Below are 23,770 nucleotides of genomic sequence, written 5' to 3'. Positions count from 1 at the left end.
GAGAAATATCAAGTAATAAGACAAGAGTTCCTTGACATCCATATCTGTTTAACAGTACTTAGAAATAGGAAAGCTTTAATTTCAATTTCCGTGTTCATCTCTTTCCTATTTGCAATGACATCTCTTTCCTAGAGCATCCAAGCTGTGGGGCCTGTTGGGGGCTGATCTGACTAAATAGCCAATGAAATGTTCAGCAAAGAGAATCAGAACCCTAAATGTGTGTATGTGTGTGTTTATGTGTCTGTGTATGTGTGTATTATCCTATTTTTATAGATTTTAAAATCTGAGCCTTTGTAATACTTAAAGATTTTAAAGTTGACTCTAAAGAGGGTGTTCATTTTTCAGATCATTTTTCCTGATTTTTTCCCATGAAAATACCATAAAATATCCAAATGATTATCAAAACATTCATCCTGGGAGGCTTTGTACTTATTCTAGTGATGCTGTCATCTTTCAAAACACTTTTGAAACTTGTCATTTGGGTAGATGGAGGTGATACCAGATGAGGAGTCTGAGAAGGAGCACAAATAAAATATGAGATGCTAGTAGCATGGCATAAATAACCAGATGCAATCTCCTCATACCAAACAATAGAATACTTTTGGACCCCTAAGTGGGGTGTATTTGGAAGTACTCACATCAGTACCATACCTGTTATCCCAGTTGATGAAATTGGTAGGAAATAGTCTAAAAGGATTTGGACAGACTAAAGAATTACCAAACCATGAATAGCTCCTAAGAGAAACTGAGTTAACCTTTAAGATTCAGCCATTCAACAAATGTTGATTGAATACCTACTAAGTGCCAAGGGCCATACTACACAAAGGAGATACAGAGATGAGTAAGACACTGCCCCTGACTTTGAGGAGTGCAGAGTCTAGGAAGGGAGACAAGTATGCATACATACAAACTTGGTAATGGCTCTGGTAGGAGGTTTTCAGGGAACACCATCATGCCCTCCCAGGACATGACCCTGGGATCCCTGTCAGCCATGGATAAGCCAAGAGGTACAAGTTAGCATCAAAAATACTTAAAAGAAGCATTGCAAGTGGTAAGTAGTTCTCTTAGAAGGATGTTTAATTTTTAAATTGTTTCTGCTATATGATTCCAATCTTAGATATAAACCAATCTACTTAACTGTATTTTTCAGGTCACTAAAAAGAAGTCTACTCTTCCAAATCCATTTCATTTGGGAAACTTGAAAAAGGACCTTCCAGAAACAGAATTAGAAATATATAATACAGTGAAGTAAGAAACTTTCTTCTTCTTATTCACTTAAACTCTTTCAGGAAGTTTCACAGTGAGAAAATACAATTCTATAACATGTATTTTACTCAATAAATGTAATTTTGATATATCTTACATATTAAAGGTAAGATCTGTGGTATTTCCTTAATATTTCATTACACATTTAGGAAAATTACCATATTAGTATTGTAAGAGAGAAAAAACACACAAAGTAATATTTCCTTTTTTTTTTTTTTTTGAGACGAAGTCTTGCTCTGTCGCCCAGGCTGGAGTGCAGTGGCGCGATCTCGGCTCACTGCAAGCTCCACCTCCTGGGTTTCCGCCATTTCTCCTGCCTCAGTCTCCCGAGTAGCTGGGAGAATACAGGTGCCCGCCACCACGCCCGGCTAATTTTTTGTATCTTTAGTAGAGACAGGGTTTCACCATGTTAGCCAGGATAGTCTCGATCTCCTGACCTTGTGATCCGCCAGCCTCGGCCTCCCAAAGTGCTGGGACTGCGGGCGTGAGCCACCATGCCTGGCCACAAAGTAATATTTCAAAATGTGTAAGTCCCCCTTTATCTCTCCACAGGTAACCTCTCTTTTGTATATTTAATATAATTTTTAAATTAGAGTTTACTATTTTTTGGAGTGTTTGGTGGATGCAGTGGTGTGCTGTCCAGTTACACCTTAGCTCAGGGTATTCCTTCCCAACACTTGAGAATGGTGGCTGCTAATGCCTCACAGATCCCTAGCCTTGTCACTCCCCTGGCTGTGTCCTACATGGAAACTTGTTGACTCAGCTAAGGTTACACTCCTCCCTGGGAGGAGCCCACTTCTAATGACTAATAAATAAGTGAGTACAAAGGCTTGGCCCCTTGCCTAAATTGAAGACAACTCTGAAAGGCCAGCCAAGCTTCACAGTACCCAGTAGTATCGGCTGAGACTTGTTGCCACTGCAGGACAGTTCATCTTCTCCCTCTGCTCAGTTCTGCTGAGTCACTCCACCCCATAGCTGTTTTTCCCAAGAGTACTTCCTAATAAGTTTCCTCCCGGTATATCTCGCTCTCAGAGTTTGGGAACCAGGGAACTGGTCCCTTAACACTCTCTTTAGAAAGTAGGTATAATTTCAAACTTGCATCAAGTAGGGAATTCTGAGGTAAAAGAAACTGAGTGAGGAGAGAATGTTTAGCAACTTAAACTGTCTGTAATTATTATAATATGAAATGTTATATATTCACTTCTTATGCACTTATGTGGTGACACGCAGGTCCGCCTGCGCCTTGGCAGGTATTTATGACATCATGTGTGGGATCAACTAGTGTAATAAACTCAATTGCTTACTTTTATTTGAACAACTAGACACATACTAATAGAATTCACACACACACATACACACAGTACAGAGCTACCACATTCTTAACTACTGAAACACTTTACAATAAGTTCAAATGTATGTGTTACAGAGTTGTTAGGAAATTCTTTTTTTCTTAAGTCAAGACAAAAAGTAACTTGTCTGCATAAAATAATATATCAGAAATCTGATGCGTTAAAATTTAGTATTTAATGCCTCCAAATATAAATGTTTAATTTTTGATAGTTAAACATGATTTTAAGACAAATAAATTGGAACCAAACCTTTTATGGAACCCAAAAGTACCCTCACAAAACTCTAGTCTTCCATTTAACAAAAACTATTGCTCAGAAATTTTATTAACTCCATATCAGAATTTTTAAAATATGTATGTTATATTGGCATTGTCTCTAGTAAAAGGAGACACTTTCTCTCAACAATGTTTTAAACATAAATTCACATGTGGTGTAAATCATAGGCTCTCCTATTTTAAAAGGTGCCAAAGATGTGTGTTTATTCTCATTATTGATATGCAAAGGTGTTTTTATACGATGCAGTTCATTTTAAAAGCATGATATAAAACAGGATGTAATATATTATTCTAACCTATATGCACCTATCTTTGTAAAATAAAATATATATAATATATTGAAAATAACATAAACAAAACATCTCATTCAGTAACTAAGTCCTACCCATTCTGCATTCCAGTAGTTCTTGAATCCATTCACCCCCCGTATTGACACTGCCCTAGTTTAGGCTCCCATTTTCTTTCACCTGGTTTTATTGCAACAGCTTCCCAACTCCTGGCCTACCCTAAACCCATTCTCTACTGCACGAGTGACCTTTCTGAAGACTAAATCTGATTTTATCTGCTTTTTTGTACAAATCTTTTGTCTTCCTACTGGGTAATTGCTTATTTGGTGATTTTTAAAACTTTTAGTTAATATATACTGAGTGAGTTTATGGTTTCAAGAGCTAAACCTGCTTATTGTATTGTGGTTTATTTTTTAAAGAACAATGTAAAAGATAACAAAAATGTTAATTCTGACCCCCCCCAAAAGAAACTTATTTTGTAAAGAATAATGTTGTAAGTTATTTTGTAAAGAATAATTTTTGTTCTGTACTTTTTTTAACCTGAAGATCTCCAGATTAAAATGTATGTTTTAAATTATTTTCCTTTTAAAATAATCATAATTCCTTTCATCTTATTTAAGTTTTTATTTCTGGAAAGGTGGTCAGCCACCAGTTGTTAATGAGCCAGCTACCCTGTGGAAACGTGAAAGACGAATTTGTAAATTATTTCCTTCCCTCCCTATCCCTGGTCTCAAAAGAGTTCCAAAGCCATAAATCGATGATAAGAAGTTTATTGGGATCATGCTGTCTGATGAACTGTTTAACAATAATTTAATCTGCATGGATGAGCTAGGCAGTATCTAGGCTAAGAGCTGAAATATGCCTTTTTCTTGTCTCTATGCTATGGCTGGAAAAAAAAAAATCAACTGATGATATTTTTTAGTATAGACAGCCTTTTACCATAGAAGGATTAAAATGGGGCAGCTTGAGTATTTGAGATGCAGGAGGGGAATTGCTGTAATCAGAAGTCAGCCCCGGAGAGGAAAAAGCACGGTTTTACAGAACAAGCTTCAGAGTCAGCTAAAATCTGCCATTTGGCTATGCGACCTCTCAAGCACGTTAATCCAAGTCCTCTGACCATTGATTTTCTCATGGCTAAAATGAGGATAGTAATGGATGTTATCTTGCAATATCATTATGAGAATTAAGACTAAGGTATTTTAAAACACCTACCCTGGTATATAGAGGGCATTCACTATACGTTAACTATTATTATTATTTCGTTGTTGCTATTACTATTGTTCTTTTGCTTATCTTACTACTGGTAGAAATTAACAGTATTTATAGGTTCTGCTGGCCTGTTTGAGACTAAACCAGGGAGGAAAGATGGGGAAGAAAGTAAAAAATGATTAAGAGAACATAGGAAAGAAAGAAGATAGTAATAATGAGAAGTGGTAGAATACTACCACGAATTGTCATGGTATTATAGAATATTAATCAAATTTTTCAGGTTGTAATAATAATTTGATTTTTCTTCAGGAACATCAGTTTGACTATCATGGTAAAATACTTTAATGCTACTAACTTAAATGTATTTAGTTTGTTGGAAGGTATTTTTATATGTGGTCTACCCTAGAGTGATATCTTGTTTATGGCTTATAGCTATCTGGTTCAGACACGAGCTGAATTATTTAATACCAACCATGGAAAAAGAGGCAGTTAGCCAATTTGGGTTGTTTAGCAAAGGAGTGATTAAGTTACTTGCAAATGAATTGATATTTACTTATCCTTGCATAACATGTAGTATTTGCCTCCATTAAGGGAATGAATAACCCTAGCTTGTACTTCAGTTAAGGATGAAGAGGGAATTAAATGTTTAGCCCAGTTTCCCATCCCTAATTATACTACTAATATTATATTGTAGATAAAAGCTTGTAAGAAGTCTACTAAATTCAAAATGAACCAATATTTCAAAATTTACTAAAATTTCTTTTTTCTTATTTTTTCTTTTTAAGACTGACATCTGGTCCTGAGAACACACTTTTCCATTATGTTGCCTTAGAAACAGTGCAAGGAATCTTTATTACTCCTACCCTTGAAGAGGTGGCGCAGCTAAGTGGCTCTATCCACCCTCAGCTAATAAAGAATTTCCATCAGTGTTGTCTCTCCATTCGTGCAGTTTTCCAACAGACACTGGTTGAAGAGGTAGGGCACTGCTATAAATACAGTTTTCTGCCAGTTTAATTTCCAGATCTCTAAGCATTCTGTTCTGTAATCAACATGCCCAGCATTGTTTTCATTTAATTAAGTTTTTTTAAATAGTTACTCAATCTAACTTGGGTGCCAAAACATTTATACTCACAGTACTTCAAGGTTTTATTTCATACTGAATTTGATGTCTTGGGTTACTATTTCAGGAAGTGGTAGACCTGTGTTTTCTACAGCAAAGCACAATACAGTCATTTGTAATGTAAATTAACCTTCCACATTTCATATCTGTGACTCAACCATTACTTGGGTAATAATATCTACCAATTGGTTCCTAAAATAACTTTGATAATTCTTTAAGTATTTAGCCAACAGTATAAGGTATTTTGGAATATAATGGGTTAAGGCAGAGGTCCCCAACCCCCGGGCCACATACCAGTAGCTGTCTGTGGCCTATTAGGAACCAGGCTGCACAGCAGGAGGTGAGTGGTGGGCCAGGGAGTCTTACCGCCTGAGCTCTGCCTCCTGTCAGATCAGCAGCGCGTAGGAGTGCAAACCCTATTATTGTGAACTGTGCATGTGAGGGATCTAGATTGTACACTTATGAGAATCTAATGCCTGATGATCCGAGGTAGAACAGTTTCATCTTGAAACGATCCCTCCCCCAGAAATTGGTCTCCAATGCCAAAAAGATTGGGGACCGCTGGGTTAAGATATAGCTATAGACACAAGACTAATGCAAATTTTTTGGCATTTGGTTGGTTGATTGCTTGCTTGCTTTTCTATCCAGGATGAAGTTTCATTGAATGTTGTCATCTGTTGAATAAATAATAATGCTGTATACAATTACAATATCAGATCGTTTAAATGGCTGGAAAAGATAGGTGTTGATTTCTTGAAAAGGATAAAGCATATAGAGGTTTACTTGGGACATTATACAGCCAAAAAACCTCTCTGAAAATGATTGTAATGTTTATAGCAATACATGTGTTAAGGATGCCAAATTTGTGAAGAACTTGGGTTTAAAAGTGGAAGAACATTGGACAAGGAATAAGGAATCCCGGACTGAACCTCACCTCCTCCTGTTTCCTTAGCTATGAAGCTAGTGGGATAGATTTTATCTTCTCTCCAGGCTCATTCAGCAGTAAAATTTTATGTCTTATAGGATTTTTTCTTTGAGTCCTCAGAAATTGTTATTCTGTAGAAATACTGTGTTTGACCATATATTCCTATATGCTTTGGGTTCTTATGCTCCTATTTTCCTTTTTAACATAACTGATAAATGTTATAAAGGAATATTTCATTTACTTATTTGATAATATTTAGTAATATAAATTAGTTTTCCCTATCTTATTTAAACATTGAGGTACCTACTCTGCACCAGACACTATTCTAGGAGCTTGGGATACAACAGTGGACAAAACAAAGTTTCTTCCTTCATGAAGCCTATTTTCTAATGGAGGAAAGAAAAGAATTAGAAAATAGTATGCTAAGAAGAACCAGTGTCAAGCAAAATAATAGAACATGGTAAGGATGAGAGGTGGGAGTGACTATTTTGAAAGGTCTCTGATCATGTCAAGTGATACTTGAACAGAGACCTGAATGAAGTAAGGGAGCAAGCCATGTGGCTCTCTCGGGGCAGAGCTTCCAGCAAGGGGAACAGCAAATGCAAAGCTGCAGAGCATTACTGCCTGAGCTCCGCCTCCTGTAAGGTCAGCTGTGGCATTAGATTCTTATAGGAGTGCAAACCCTACTGTGAACTGTCCATGCAAGGGATCTAGTTGCCCAGTTCTTACGCGATTCTAATGCCTGATGATCTGAGGTGGAACAGTTTCATCCCAAAATCATCCCCTAGGGGCTGGGAGAGTGCTGGAGCAGACTGAGAAGAGAGTGGAGGAAGAGATCACAAAGGTAGCAGGGCCAGCTTATGCATGGCCAGGTAGACTATGATAAGGACTTTAGGCTTTGTTCCGAAAGAGATGATACATTCTTGAACAGTTCTGCCCAAAGAAGGGACATGATCCATAATTTTTTTTAAAGAATCACTCAGGCTAGTGTGGGTAGAACAGGAAACAGAATAGCAAGGGTGGAGGCAGGGACCAGTTAGGAGGCTTTCAAAATTCTGAAAGCAAGAAATGATTATAGCTTCTGGATTCTGGATATATTTTGGAGGGCAAACCAAGAGAATTTGTTGAAGGATTAGATAAAAGCTATGAAGGAAAGAAAAGGATCAAGAATCACTCCACTGTTTGGCCTGAAACTTATAAGAAGTCTTTATAGTCCAAATGAGTCATTGTTTTGCTAATGCTTTTAATCAGTATGAAATTTAGAGATTATGGGTCAAAGGAAGACAAAATGCTGCTTTAAATATATATTTTTTCAATTTATTACAGAATTATCTGCTCATTTAGAACATATTTATTAAGCACCTACTATGAACCAGGCACTGCTGGTTTTAAAACACACAAAGATTGTATATTGTCTGTGCCCTGGGGAAAAAAGTTTATAATTTTCTATCTTCCACTGTGGAAGACAGGTCTATAAACTGCTAATATAATATAATGCACATACTAATAACATAGGGCTGTGAACAAAGTGTTCCCTAGAAAAGTCAAGGGACACTTTATCCATGAAGCCTCCTTTAGGATATGGTATTTAAATATTGAGGAAGAGTAGAAATTTTCCTGCAGATAAGAAGAATGTCATTGCAGGCACTTAAGTATTTGGATCAGCCAATTCAAATTAATCTGTGAAAACATTTTAAAGTAACACTAGTAATACCAGTTAATACTAACAATACTTATTAATTTACAGAAAAAGCAAGGACTAAATAGTAGAGACCGTTCAGATTCCGCAAAGTCGGTGTCTTCTCTTAACCCTGTTAAAGAACATGGTGTGTTGTTTGAATGTTCACCTGGAAACTGGACTGATCAGAAAAAAGCACCACCAGTTATGGCCTACTGGGTAGTAGGGTAAGTGGGAAAAAAAGTATTTGAAAGTAAAGTGTTAGAAAAGTGAAAGAAAACTGATAAAGGAGATTAACATTTTAAAATGTAGGCACGGAATTTTTAATCTAGCTATAATATTTTAATATATTTTATTTTATTTGCTAAGTATCTCTTTTAAATCCCTTCCAAGTATTTTTCTATTAAAAATTACCTTACAAAATTAAATTTTAGTAATACACTGAAAGAATAATTCCACAGTTTTTCTCCTCTTCCCTTTTTCCCCTGCTTCGTTCATTTCTTCCTCCTCTCTCCTTTCTTTCCCTCTTTCCATCCTTTCCCTTTTCTTCCCTTCCCCTCTCTCTGCCCTGTGCCACAAGACCATGCCCAATCAGGACCCTGCCCACCTTTGTTTCCATCTCCTGTCTTCCTTCCTCTTCTGTCTGCTGTGCACCAGCTGCATGAGTACCAATCAAATCTTGTTTCTGCTGTTCCTTCTGCGTGGGATATTCTATCCCTTGACCTTTGCACTTCTGCATCCTTGGTATTCAGACCAGTGCTAACAGGTAGGTCATCTTGTCAGAGAGGATCCATGATCTCTTTCCCTCATCAAAGTGGCTACTCAGTTATTCTCTATATCACTCTTTTATTGTTTATTTTCTTGTCCTTCTCCACCTCCCACCCTCATTACAGTGGCAGCTTCATGAGGTCAGGAATTGTATCTGTCTTGTCCACCACTGGCACCTGCAACAGTACCTGGCACATAATATAGTCACTTGATAAATATGTGATGGTTGAGTAGGTGAGACTGTGCCTGGCAAAATGTGGAACTGGTGGTGGGGTTGGTGGTCAGTGAGCGGTATGGCAAACACAGAGGCATAGTCATTGCCTCTACGGGCCTTATATCTAGCAAAAGAATTATGAAATATGCTCAAATATCTATATATTTATATATCTATATTATATAGATATAGAGAGAAATCCTATATATGTGTGTGTTGTATATACATATATGTAAAATGAATTAGGTGATACAACCAAATGCTATAGGAATTCTGAGGAGGGGGCAAAATCTAATGAACAAAGACCCAAACAATGGAAATTATACAGCACAGCAGTGAGCAGACTGGTTTGCCAGGATGGTAGAAGAATGACATATACAAAGATTAAGTGAAAGATGAAGTTGGGAACCTAAGTTAGGACCACTGCAGAAGGTTCTTTGAGTTGGAGTAAAGGTTGGTGGAGGAAAGGGCACAGAATTAGTTGGGAGTAGGGGTAGTGGACATGTACCAGGTAGTATTAAGCTGTATGATACACACTTTACAGACATTATCCAAAGCAGAAATTCCCATATGCTGGTCCATGGGATTTAGAATCACCTGGGTCACTTGTTAAAATCTGAGATGCCTGGGCCCCAGATCTACTAAATCAAAATCTATGAGAGTGGGAATCTGTATTTTTAGTAAGCTCCCTTGTGATTATCATATGAACCAGGCTTGGGAACATCAGTGTAAGCTTAATTCCATGTAGTTGTACTACTGGAAGATTAAACTGGGAGCAGCCAATGGAATGATGTGCATATGAGAGAGACTAGAAATGAGAAGACCAGTTAGGCACACATGTAGCTGTTCAGTGGAGTGTTAACTACGTTCATGACTATAGGAATAGAAAGAATCAAAAGATATTGAATTATGATAATGCAGATTTATGCAGAACAGAAATTTAAGAAAATCAGGCAGAATTATCTCCAGTTTAAATAGATCAGTTTATATAAATTAGTATTGATTAAATAGATTCAAATTTTGACTCTTTAAGAAAATCAAATAAAATTTCAATGTTAATTCCAATTCAGTTCTGTTTGCCAAAAAAAGCTACCATATATTTAATGTTTTAATAAAAATTAAATGTTAGAAAGTAAAGAGCAATAAAATATTTAATAACTATTGTACCTATGATGCTAGTGCTATTGCCTTTATTGTAATAACTAGATTTACTATTTAAAAACTTGGTGGTATTGTAATACATATTGATAAAATAGGATTATTACACTCCAGAGCAATAAAAACTAATTGTCCTAAGGCATATATTATTTATTTAGAAATAAATCTAGCTGCTTTCTCCCTAGTATAGATTTAGATTTGTGGATTTTAAATTTACTACTGATACTTTCAGAAACAAAAAATAAATTGGACAGTTAGAGTTTTTGTTGTTGTTGTTGTTTTAATTTCTGAAATGAGTGTGTTCTTTTCTTCTGCAGGAGACTTTTTCTTCATCCAAAACCTCAAGAACTTTATGTCTGTTTTCATGACTCAGTCACAGAAATTGCCATTGAAATAGCTTTTAAATTGTTCTTTGGGTTAACCTTGTAGCCGTGCTTTCTTGATGTGTAGAAATACATGCATAGAGGATTAAACACTGTCAGAATTGCTGAAATCAATACAAAAAGAGATAAAATTTAGCTTCTTTTTACTTTTCAATATTGAACATAGTATTGTTAAATATTGATATGAAATGCTGTTGGATTTGGTATGTTAAATCTTAATGTAATATTGTAAGACTTTTGAGAATATACTTGATCAAAATGTGAAAGAAGGGATTGTTAACTTATTGCTATTTTGATATATAATGTTAATTTATTGACTAGTTTGAAATAATGTGAAGTTTTTCATATAAGATTAATATAGGAAATGTTTACTCCTGAAAACTATCCAATTTGTTTATTTTTCTCAAAATTCATACTGATATCTGGTGAAACAATTATGATTGGGAGGAGGTGACCAGGTGCTGTAGCTAAGTAGTGCTATGACCATGAGCAAGTTTTTGTACCTCTCTAAGCTCAGAGTTTTCATGTAAAATGAGATGATTGCATTGAGGTTTCAAAAGTCCCTCTTAAGTAAAATGTGCTTTTATTTAGTTTTAGTTTTAGTTTTAGTTTTAGTTCTGGTACATGTGCAGGATGTGCTGGTTTGTTACATAGGTAAACATGTGCCATGTCGGTTTGCTCCACCTATCAACCTGTCACCTAGGTATTAAGCCTAGCATGCATTAGCTATTTTCCCTAATACTCTCCCTACCCCCACAATAGGCCCCGGTGTGTATGGTTCCCCTCCCTTTGTCCATGTGTTCTCATGGTGAGCTCCCACTTACAAGTGAGAACCTACATTGTTTGGTTTTCTGTTCCTGCGTTAGTTTGCTGAGGATAATGGCTTCCAGCTTCATCCATGTCCCTGCAAAGGACATGATCTCATTCCCTTTTGTGGCTGCATAGTATTCCATGGTGTATATGTACCACATTTGCTTTATCCAGTCTATTGCTGATGGGCATTTGGGTTGATTCCATGTCTTTGCTACTGTAAATAGTGCTGTAATAAACATACATGTACATGTATCTTTATAGTAGAATGATTTATATTCCTTTGGGTAATGGGATTACTGGGTCAAATGGCATTTCTGGTTCTAGATCTTTGAAGAAGCACCACACTGTCTTCCACAATGGTTGAACTAATTTACATTCCCAACAGTGTAAAAGCATTCCTATTTCCCCACAACCTTGCCAGCATCTGTTATTTCTTGACTTTTTAATAATGGCCACTCTGACTGGTGTGAGATGGTATCTCATTGTGGTTTCGATTTGCATTTCTCTAACAATCCGTGATATTGTGCTTTTTTTTCATGTTTGTTGGCTGCATGAATGTCGTCTTTTGGGAAGTGTCTGTTCATGTCCTTTGCCCAGTTTTTAATGTGGTTGTTTTTTTTTTTTTTTTTTCTTGTAAATTTGTTTGAGTTCCTTATAGATTCTGAATATCAGATCATTGTCAGATGGATAGATTGCCAAAATTTTCTCCCACTCTGTAGGTTGCCTGTTCACTCTGATGATAGTTTCTTTTGCTATGCAGAAGGTCTTTAGTTTAACTAGATCCCATTTGTCAAGTTTTGCTTTTATTGCAATTGCTTTTGTGATTGCATCATGGAATCTTCGCCCATGCCTATGCCTTGAACGGTATTGCCTAGATTTTCTTCTAGGGATTTTATAGTTTTGGGCTTTACATTTAAGCCTTTATTCCATCTTGAGTTAATCTTTGTATAAGGTGTGACGAATGGGTCCAGTTTCTATTTTCTGCATATGGATAGCCAGTTCTCCCAGCGCCATTTATTAAATAAGGAGTCCTTTCCTCATTGCTTGTTTTTCTCAGGTTTGTTGAAGATCACATGGTTGTAGATGTGCAATCTTATTTCTGAGTTCTCTATTCTGTTCCATTGGTCTATGTGTCAGTTTTTGTACCAGTACCATGCTGTTTTGGTTATTGTAGCCTTACAGTACAGTTTGAAGTCTGGTAGTGTGATGCTTCCAGCTTGGTCTTTTGGCTTAGGATTGCCTTGGCTATACAGGCTCTTTTTTTTGATTCCATATGAATTTTAAAATAGTTTTTTTCTAATTCTGTGAAGAATAACAGTGGTAGTTTAATGGGAATAACATTGACTCTGTGAATTACTTTGGCCATACGGCTATTTTCATGATATTGATTCTTCCTGTCTATGAGTATGGAGTATTTTTCCATTTGTTTGTGTCCTCTCTGGTTTCCTTGAGCAGTGGTTTGTGTTCTCCTTGAAGAGGTCCTTCACTTCCCTTGTTAGCTGTATTCCTAGGTATTTCATTCTCTTTGAAGCAGTTGTGAGTAAGAGTTCATTCATGATTTGGATCTCTGCTTGCCTGTTGGTGTATAGGAATGCTGGTGACTTCTACACAATGATTTTGTATCTTGACACTTTGCTGAAGTTGCTTATCAGCTTAAGAAGCTTTTGGGCTGAGACAGTGGGGTTTTCAAGATATAGGATAATGTCCTCTGCAAACAAAGATATTTTGACTTCCTCTCTTCCTGTTTGAATACCCTTTATTTCATTCTCTTGCCTGATTGCCCTAGCCAGAACTTCCAATACTATGTTGAATAGTGGTGAAAGAGGGCATCCTTGTCTTGTGCTGGTTTTCAAGGGGAATCCTTCCAGCTTTTGCCCATTCAGTATGATATTGGCTGTGCGTCTGTCATAAGTGGCTCTTATTATTTTGAAATATGTTCCTTCAATAACTAGTTTATTGAGAGTTTTTAACATGAAGGGATGTTGAATTTTATTGAAGGCCTTTTCTGCATCTATTGAGATAATCATGTGTTTTTTGTCTTTAGTTCTGTTTGTGTGATGAATTACGTTTATTGATTTGCATATGTTGAACCAGCCTCACATCCTGGGAATGAAGCCAACTTGATCGTGGTGGATAAGCTTTTTGATGGGTTGCTGGATTCAGTTTGCCAGTATTTTATTGAGAATTTTTGCATTGATGTTCATCAGGGATATTGGCCTGAAGTTTTCTTTTTTTGTTGTATCTCTGCCAGGTTTTGATATCAGGATGATGCTGGCCTCATAGAATGAGTTAGGGAGGAGTCCCTCCTTTTCAGTTATTTGTAATAGTTTCAGAAGAAGTGGTATCAGCTTCTCTTTGTATTTCTGGTAGAATTCAGCTATAGATCCTTCTGATCCTGGGCTTTTTTTTTGGTTTGTAGGCTATTAATTACTGCCTCAATTTCAGGACTTTTTATTGGTCTATTCAGCGATTCAGCTTTTCCTGGTTCAGTCTTGGGAGGGTGTATGTATCCAGAATTTATCCCTTTCTTCTAGATTTTCAAGTTTATTTGCACAGAGCTGTTATAGTATTCTCTGATGGTTGTTTATATTTCTGTGGGATCAGTGGTAATATCCCCTTCATCATTTTTTATTGTGTCTATTTGATTATTCTCTCTTCTTTATTAGTCTGGCTAATGGTCTATTTTGTTAATCTTTAAAAAAAAAAAAAAAAAAAAAAAAAACCATGCCCCTAGATTCATTTATTTTTTGAAGGGTTTTTCATGTCTCTAGCTCCTTCATTTCCACTCTGATCTTGGTTATTTCTTGTCTTCTGCTGGTTTTCGGGTTTGTTTGCTCTTGGTTCACCAGTTCTTTTAGTTGCGATACTAGGGTGTCGATTTGAGATCCTTCCAGCTTTTTGATGTGGGCATTTAGTGCTATAAATTTCCCTCTTAACAGTGCTTTAGCTGCACCCCAGAGATTCTGGTACATTATCTCTTTGTTTTCATTGGTTTCAAAGAACTTCTTGATTTCTCTCTTAATTTCATTATTTACCCAGGAGTCATTCAGGAGCAGGTGGTTCAATTTCCATGTAGTTGTGTGGTTTTGAGTGAGTTTCTTACTCTTGAGTTCCAATTTGATTGCACTGTGATCTGAGAGACTTTGTTATTATTTCAGTTCTTTTGCATTTGCTGAGGAGTGATTTACTTCTAACTGCATGATCAATTTTAGAGTAAGTGCCATGTGGCACCAAGAAGAATGTATATTATGTTGTTTGGGGGTGGAGAGATCTGTAGATATTTATCAGGTCTCACTTGATCCAGAGCTGAGTTCAAGTCCTGAATATCTTTGTTCATTTTCTGTCTCGATGATCTAATATTGACAGTGGGGTATTAAAGTCTCCCACTATTATTGTGTGGAAATCTAAGTCTCTTTGTGGGTCTCTAAGAACTTGTGTTATGAATCTGGATGCTCCTATATTGGGTGCATATATATTTAGGATAGTTAGCTCTTCTTGTTGAATTGACCCCTTTACCAATATGTAATGCCTTTCTCTTTTTTTTAATCTTCATTGGTTTAAAGTCTTTGTCAGAAACAAGTATTGCAACCTCTCCTTTTTTCTGTTTTCCTTTTGCTTGGTAGATTTTTATCCATCCTTTTCAGTCTGTGTGTGTCCTTGCATGTGAAATGGGTCTCTTGAATACAGCACACTGATGGATTTTGACTGTTTATCCAGCTTTCCACTCTGCGTCTTTTATTTGGGGTATTTAGTGCATTTACATTTAAGGTTAATATTGTTATGTGTGAATTTTATTCTGACATCATGATACTAGTTGGTTATTTTGCTGACTTATTTATTTTTTTGCTTCATAGTGTTACTGATCTGTGTATTTCAGTGTGTTTTTTATAGTGGCTGATAACAGTTTTTCCTTTCCATATTTAGTGCTTTCTTCAGGAGCACCTGCAAAGCAGGCCTGGTGGTGACAAATTCCCTCAGCATTTGCTTGTCTGAAAAAGATTTTATTTCTCCTTCACTTATGAAGCTTAGTGTAGCCAGATATGAAATTCTAGGTTGGAAATTCTTTTCTTTAAGAATATTGAAAATTGGCCCCCAACCTCTTCTAGCTTATAAGGTTTCTGCTGAGAGGTCTGCTGTTAGTCTGATGGGCTTCCCTTTATAAGTGACCTGGCCCTTCTCTCTGACTGCCCTTAACATGTTGAGCATGATGGATGATTGACATTCATCCATCTCAGCCTTAGTCCAGGTCTGTGCCCTTGCTGGAGACATGTTGCAATCTTTTGGAGAAGAGGCATTTTGACTTTCTGAGTTTTCCATATCTTTGCATTCTTTCTCATCTTCATGGGTTTATCTATCTTTGATGTTTGAGGCTGCTGACTTTTGGATGGGGTTTTTGTGGTGTCTTTTTTGTTGATGTTGTTGCACTCTGTTTTTCTTTTAGCAGTCAGACCCCTCTTCTGTAGGGCTGCTGCAGTTTGCCTGGGGTCCACTCCAGCCCCTATTCGCCTGGGTCTCTCACATGCCTGGAGATATCACCAGTGGAGACTGTAGACCAGCAAAGATGGCAGCCTGCTTCTTCCTCTGGGATCTCTGTCCCACAGGGGCACTGGCCTAATGCTAACCGGAAAGCTCCTGTATGAAGTGTCTGGAGACTCCTGTTGGGAGGTCTCAGTCAGGAGGGGCAGGGTCAGAGACCCACTTAAATAAGCAGTCTGTCTGCCCCTTGACAGGGTGGGTGTGCTACACTGAGGGGAATCCCCCTCATCTGGGCTGCCTTGACTCACCAGAGCCAGCAGGCAGAAAAGACTAAGATCACTGATCCACGATACTGCAGCCATCCCTCCTCCTAGGGGCTTCTCTCAGGGTTGTCAGTGTTTTGTCCATTAACCCCTGGCTGAGGATGCTGAGATTCTCACAGGGAAGCCCTGTCCAGTGAAGAGGAGTGAATCCGGGTCCCACCCCATCTCACCAGTGCCAGCAGCAAGGGAAACTGGCCAGTTGGAGCCACAGTGATGGTGGGCTTCCCTACCTCCTTCCCCCACCTCCTCCCCCACTTCCAGAACTCAATCTTCTTAGGCAGTTTCTAGCTGCCGGGGGAGGATTCCAAGCCAGTGGGTTTTAGCTTATGGAGTTCTGTGAGGACAAGGCTGCTTGGCTGCCTGGCTTCAGCCCCCTCCCCATGAGAGTGAACAGATCTCCTGTCTCACGGGAGTTCCCAGAACCAGAATATGCAAATACTCCGGTGTCTCAGTGCTTACTCAAAGTGGCTGCCCACCCAAGCACAGCTTTGTGCTTGGGACCCAAAGCTCTGGTAGCATGCACTCAGGAGGGGACCTCCTGATCTAAAGGTTGCAAGGATCTGTGGGAAAAGCCTGGTTTTCAGGAAGGGGAAGCAAAATCCTTTACCATCTCCCTTGGCTGGAGGAGGGAGTTGCCTTTGCCGTGTGCAGCTTCCAGATGGGGTCTTGCTCCACCCTGTTTTTGCTCACTCTCCGTGGGTCAGGCCAGCCACCTAGTCAGTCCCAATAAGAGAACTTTGGTACCTCAACTGAAGATGCAGAGTTCACTCACAGTTTTCTTCCTTCTCGGTGGGAGCTGCAGAGCAGCGCTGCCTCTCTCTGACCATCTTGGCTCTCTGTTCACTCTTTTTTTTTTTTTTTTTTTTTTGCTTCTTGCATATTGGTCACCTCCTAAATTAGCAATGTCCAAGTACTTATTCCTTTTCAAATACTTTTCATTAATTTAACCCAGTACATACCTCACTGTGGGGAAGGGGGGGAAAGATGAAAATTAAACTTACTTTTTATTTATTTGATTCTTTTTAAGTTTCAGGTAAGCTCGATTTTGACTAAGATATATATACATGTATTTTTTTTAACTATTTGTCAACTTTCATTGTTTTTGTTTTTGTTAAAATATATTCAGCAGCTGGGCTTGGTGGCTCATGCCTGTGATCTCAACACTTTGGGAGGCTGAGGCAGGTGGATCACTTGAGTCCAGGAGTTCAAGACCAGCCTGGGCAACATAGCAAAAACTCTGTCTCTACAAAAAAATACAAAAATTAGCTGGGTGTGGTAGCACTCTCTTGTAACAGTCCCAGATACTTGGGAGGCTGAGGTGGGAGGATCACCTGACCTCAGTCGGTTGAGGCTGCAGTGAGTTATGATCATGCCACTGCACTCTAGCCTGGGCAACACAGTGAAACCCTGTCTCAAAAAAAAAAAAAAAAAAAATCACATTCAAGTATATTACACATGCATTTTATATAATTCATGAATTTCAGGAAAGCTGCATGTAAATCTTTTTTTTAAACTAAATCATGTTAAAGACACTGAAAAAGTTAACTGAAATTCTATGGTGACTTCTTTTATAAAATACTAATTTTTGGCCGGGCGCGGTGGTGGCTCACACCTGTAATCCTAGCACTTTGGGAGGCCAAGGCAGGCGGATCATGAGGTCAGGAATTTGAGACCAGCCTGACCAACATGGTGAAACCCCATCTCTACAAAAAATACAAAAATTAGCTGGGCGTGGTGGTGCACACCTGTAATCTCAGCTACTTAGGAGGCTCAGGCAGGAGAATCGCTTGAACCCAGGAGGTGGAGGTTGCAGTGAGCCAAGATCACGCCACTGCACTTCTGCCTGGGGGACAGAGCGAGACTCCATCTCAAAAATATGTATATACTAATTTTTATCTTAGAAATATAGATCATTATGCATTGGGTTTTTTCAAAAGGGGGAACACTTTAGTGAACAATAGTTTACTTGACCTTTAGTTGGAAAAGAAAACTAATGGTGGATAATTTTCTGTGGCTATGAGAATTTGGTAGATTGAGAGAAAGGAAGAACATCAATACTGCATTTTTACTTGACATTTAACCTGTAGATCCTCCTAGAGGTTCGATGCCCCCAAGACATTCCAACACTGAGCTGTTTCTTCTTCAGGTCTTAAGCTTTGAAGACAAGCTATACCAGCACATCTAAAATCGGCCTCTCCATTTTTCTTAAACATGAGCTGTCCAGCTTAATCAAAACTAACTGCAAAACAGTGGGTGTACTGTTTGCAGTACAAATAGTGATTCATTTGGTCTTAAAAGAATCACTATTATCACTGTCATACTTTCAGAGATTTTCACCTAAGCATTTAAGTTGCAAACCACTACATATTTGTCCCATTAGAGACTAGTGGGCCTTAATTTTGGCATTCAAATTAGGGTAAAAAACCTTGGTTCTTGAAATGCTATAGAAAATAGATTGACGCCAGGCACAGTTGCTCACACCTGTAACCCCAGCACTTTCGGAGGCTGAGGCAGGCGGATCACTTGAGGTCAGGAGTTTGAGACCAGCCTGGTCAACATGGTGAAACCCAGTCTCTACTAAAAATACAAAAATACAAAAATAAAATAAAATAAAATAAAAGCCAGGCATGGTGGCAGGTGCCTGTAGTCCCAAGCTATGTGGGAGGCTGAGACAGGAGAATTACTTGAACCTGGGAGGTAAAGGCTACAGTGAGCCTAGCTCGTGCCACTGCCACTCCAGTCTGGGCAACAGAACAAGGCGCTGTTTAAAAAAAAAAAAAAAAAAAGCTTGAAATATCCTCCCCTTAAGATCACAATATTGTCACATGCTACCATTTGACCCACAACTGCTGTCTTAGGGCTGCTTGTTTACATATATATGTATTAAGACACTTTGGTCAAAACAATTTATTAAATGTCTTAAATTTCTGGAAATGTCCCTGAAAATACCATGAACTACTTCTAATACTGATAATTATGAATAAATGTAGCTGTTGATCACCTCAGATTTTCATACAAACTGAACTAAGTTAGGGTTTTATCATAGGGTACTTTTTGTTTCATTTAATGAAATTTTGATGTGTTGAACTGCTTTCCTGGTGTCAGAGAAACATGAGACCATCACTCAATAATGGAAACAAAAAGGCAGAGCAGACTACTGATCTTAATAAAAAGAAAATTATTTGCTGTATTGTAGATGTGCACTGTAATTTCCATGTTAAAGAGGCACTGCATTTTTAAGAAATAAAATCACACATCTTATTTTTTCATTTCTAAATGGATATTGAACTAAGCTCTGTAGGCAAACTTAGCTGCCTATTTTTCCAAATATGTTCAGAAGCACATCTGAAACATCAAACTGATTATCAGACAATAAAGTGCCTAATACTTTATTAAATAAAGGGGGACAAGATGATAGTGCAGATATCCTAGAAATATGCTTTAGAAGACACAGAAACATTGTTAAGTTGAATTTCATTAGTATCATGCAAATGTTCCCTTCCACCACCGACTATTAATGTGAAAAATGATATATAGCTAGCGTTTTTTAAAATATCAAATTCTCATTATCATGTTTTAGCCCCCCAAAATTACATTTTAGACTCTTACTTTCTCTCCCTCTCCCCTTTCTTTAGCTCTTGTTTTTGTCTTGCCAGAGAAGTGTAGCTAGTAAGGGAATGTTTCTTATTTGTGCCAAGGGACCACTGATGATGCTGTATAATGGCAAGATAGTATTTTGTAATAACTGCTTTTTTATATTTCTAATACAAATGAGCAAAGCTGTGAAACCAATTTACTAGGTTTTTCTGCTTTGAACATTATTGTACATGTTAATTCTTTCTAAACAGTGCCTGGCACATATTGCTTGCTATGAAAGTGTTAGCTGCTACTGCTACCATTTATTATTATTATTATTAAATATCCATTGGTTGAAAACCAAGTAGTCAGCTAAATCATACCTGCTACTGTACAAAATGTTGGGGAAAAGCTCAGAAAAATCATTTATCAAAAAACAGTTTTGAGAACAAGAATTTATACTTTGGATATTTTAAAATTATTAAATGTTATTGAAACTTTATGCACCAAAACTGTATGAAATAATTTTGCAGAGTTGTGTTTCTATATTCTATGTAATTAAAGCTATTTTTATACTATATTGATAGTTTTAAATAAAACTGATTTGGAGGTTTGTTTGCAGTTGTATTGCCTTTTCATGCATTCATCCAACATGTATTTATTGCATATCTACCCTGTGCCAAGCGCTGATCTGGATGCAGAGGCTATAGCAATGAATAAAAGAGCTAAAAATTCCTGCCCTCGTGGAGTTTATGTTCCAATGGGAGAGGCATACCACAGACAAGATAAGTAAGTAAAATATGTAAATGCTAAAAGAAAAAATCATGAAGCAAGAGAAGGGGATATAAGATGTGGCAGACAGGGTGACCAAGGAAAGGGTTGCTGAGGTGACTGCAGACCTGAAGTGAGGAAACTAATCATGCTGATTTCTCCGGAGAGCAAAGTGAACAGAACAAAGGTCCAGAGACTACACTTTTAATATTAACATAAATCACTAGAATTTTTTTTCCTTCCCTTACCAGTAAGTAAAATCAATGCAGTAAATTACTCATTTTCAGCTCCGACCTATTGAAGAGTTGATTTAGTGCTCTTAACAAGGTTAAAAAGCTATTGGGCACAGTGGCTTACTACTGTAATCCCAGCACTTTGAAAGGCTGAGGCGGAAGGAATGCTTGAGTCCATGAGTTCAAGACAAGCTTGGATTTGTCTTGATAGGGAGACCCCATCTCCACAAAAAATTTTAAAAATTAGCTGGATATGGTGGTCTTTGCCTGTAGTCCTAGCTACTTGGGAAGCTGAGGTGGGAGAATCACATGAGCCCAGGACTTCAAAGCTTCAGTGTGCCATGATCTTGCCATTGCACTCCAGTCTGGGTGCAGAGTGAGACCCCGTCTCAACAAAAAGTTTTTTAAAAGGTTACAAAGCTACATTTCTAAGTTGATACTTTCACTTTTGTCTGTCTTCTACCGATGAATACATGTCAGAAATAAGTTTGATATCATAAAGGAATATGGTATAAACATTGGCAACTATCAAATCAAATGTTAGAGGAGGGTAGAAAGAGAAAATTGCCCTGGGGAGCCGCAGAACACTTCCTTTCTGTCCTCGGAGATGGTTCCTTTGACCTTTCTTGGCATCTTAAAAAGACACTCTTACCTGTAGTGATTCAAGTAATTTCCCCCTTAAATTTCTCCCTATGTGCCTGATAATGCTTCAAATTCCCTTGAAGGAGAATGAAACCTTTCATTTTTCAGATGTTTGCTAATAAAAAGCCAATTGTTTATCGAATTTACAATGAATTTGACAAAGGATTTTGAAGTCAATGCAATGGAAAGACTTTGTTTTGTTTAAGCCTAGGAATTAATTAATGCTTTAGACACATTAATCTGGCTGCTGCGTGTGAAAGAGAGAAACAGAGATTTGAGTTGAAAAACCCAGTTAAGAGCTGAATAAGCCAGTTGGGTGCGGTAGCTCACGCCTGTAATCCCAGCATTTTGGGAGGCCAAGGCGGGTGGATCACTTGAGGTCAGGAGTTTGAGACAAGCTTGGCCAACATGGTGAAACCCTGTCTCCACTAAAAATACAAAACTTAGCTGGGTGTTATGGTAGATGCCTATAATCCCAGCTATTTGGGAGGCGGAGGCAGGAGAATTGCTTGAAACCCGGGTTTCAGTGAGCTAATATTCCACCACTGAATTCCAGCCTGGGCAACAGAGCGAGACTCTGTCTCAAAAAAAAGTTGAATAAGCCACCATGGAAAGGAAGTAGCACCAAACATATATCAGTAGGACTTGCCAATTGATTTTATGTGAGGTAATCAAAATATTGACAACATTCCTGGTCTGGAATCTTGACCTAAATGGCTTTTTACTAGTGACAAGTACTAGTAGAAGGGTTATAACACACTTAAGACAAAGGAAAAATTAGAACCTAACATTCAAAAAAAGCTAAAAACTGATCTCACATTTTATAGACGTGTTGTAAGGCTCTGCAGGTCCTACAGAGTAAGAGGTGATAAGATGGGATCTCCATTTATTTAAAACCACCAAACAAGCTGTAAAAGGGGATATATTAAATGTTATTATAGAAGGATCTCCACGATATATTAAGTGAAAAAAGTGAGGTGGAAGAAAAAGACAAATGTTATGTACAGGCTAGATGTACCTCTACTGAGTATTTTTGCCAAAAGAAGTCAAACCTGAATCTGCCAACCGCCTCTAAATGAGTTCTCAAAGTGCAGTGTGGAAAACCCCTCTGTGTCACGGAGACAGGAACACCGTGAGGTCAAAGGTATTTTCTTAAACGATACTATTATTTGCCTTTTTCACTTTCATTCTGTCCTGAATAAACTGGAGTTTTCAGTGGCTACATATATGATATTGCAACAGACTGAATGCAAAAGCAGTAATGTGAATCTAGCTGCCTTTTATTAAGCCAGACATTAGAGATTCAAAAATATAAAACAATACTATTTTTCTACTACATTTTTTATTTAAAAGTCTTACTTATACTATCCTGTAATGGATTATTTTTATTTTAAATGAATTAAATGTTTTTAAATTGTGTTTTAATTTCTGAGTGGTAAATGCCAATATACATAACAAAAACAGAAGGTTCATTGTGTCTTCATTAATTTTTTTTAAGAGACAGGGCCCTGCTCTGTTGCCCAGGCTGGAGTGCAGTGGTGAGATCATAGCTCACGCAGCCTCCAACTCCTGGGATCAAGCAATCCTCCTGTCTCAGCCTCCTAAGTAGCTATACTTAGGACTACAGGCTTGTGTAGCCATGCCCAGGTTTTTTTTTTTGTAAAGGAGGGGTCTTACTATGTTACCCAGGCTGGACTTGGCCCAAAGTTTTGGGATTACTGGTACCTGGCCTTCAATAATTTTTCAGTGAATAAAGAGGGGTCCCACAGTCGAAAAGTTTGTGAACTACTCTTCTAGATAGGTCATTGGCCCTCAACCCTAGAATTAGAATTACTTCAAACATTAGAATTACCTGGAGAATTTAAATACTGATGCCAGGCCTCACTTCTAGACGTCCTGATTTAATGGGCAGGGCCTAATCCCAAGCATCAATTTGAAAAACAAAACAAAACACCACTCATCCCTTTGAATGTGCAGTCTGGATTGAGAACCACTGCTCTGGATATTATCAATTTAAATACAATATGAAAAAGAAGAACATGTATTATGCTATGGGGGCACAATCAGCAAAACGACACAGAAAGTGACTAGACAAAGGATCCCTGCTTAATTAAAGGAACGGATTAAAGCAATTTCCAAGAGAATTTGAAGGATTAACAGGCACATAGGGAGAAATTTAAGGGGAACATTACTTGAATCACACTACAAATAAGACTGTCTTTTTTAAGATGCCAAGAAAGGTCAAAGGAACCATCTCTGGTCAAAGAGAACATAACGGATTAAAGCGATTAAGAAAATGAAGGG

At 37.8% G+C, this 23,770-nt stretch overlaps 1 protein-coding gene across 5 annotated transcripts in view; it reads left to right on the top strand.

Annotated features, from left to right (window-relative positions):
* Nucleotides 1–20,555, top strand: part of INTU (inturned planar cell polarity protein) — a 106,900-nt gene extending 86,345 nt beyond the window's left edge. For 4 of the 5 annotated variants that reach the window (XM_050792361.1, XM_050792359.1, XM_050792360.1 and 1 more), the window contains exons 13-16: nucleotides 1,151–1,248; nucleotides 5,172–5,361; nucleotides 8,179–8,336; nucleotides 10,567–20,555. In XM_050792361.1, coding sequence (XP_050648318.1) covers nucleotides 1,151–1,248; nucleotides 5,172–5,361; nucleotides 8,179–8,336; nucleotides 10,567–10,678 — 558 coding nt within the window. In that variant the 3' untranslated portion in view covers nucleotides 10,679–20,555. Of the gene's footprint in view, nucleotides 1–1,150; nucleotides 1,249–5,171; nucleotides 5,362–8,178; nucleotides 8,337–8,689; nucleotides 8,876–10,566 lie in introns of all 5 variants that reach the window. The other variant, XR_007726004.1, reaches the window with a different exon arrangement.
* Nucleotides 20,556–23,770: the final 3,215 nt, after the last annotated feature.

Source organism: Macaca thibetana, chromosome 5 (assembly GCF_024542745.1).
Source record: "Macaca thibetana thibetana isolate TM-01 chromosome 5, ASM2454274v1, whole genome shotgun sequence".
NCBI lineage: Eukaryota > Metazoa > Chordata > Mammalia > Primates > Cercopithecidae > Macaca > Macaca thibetana.
The sequence above is the reverse complement of the archived record's forward strand: the minus strand, read 5'-3'. Positions and strand labels throughout refer to the sequence as shown.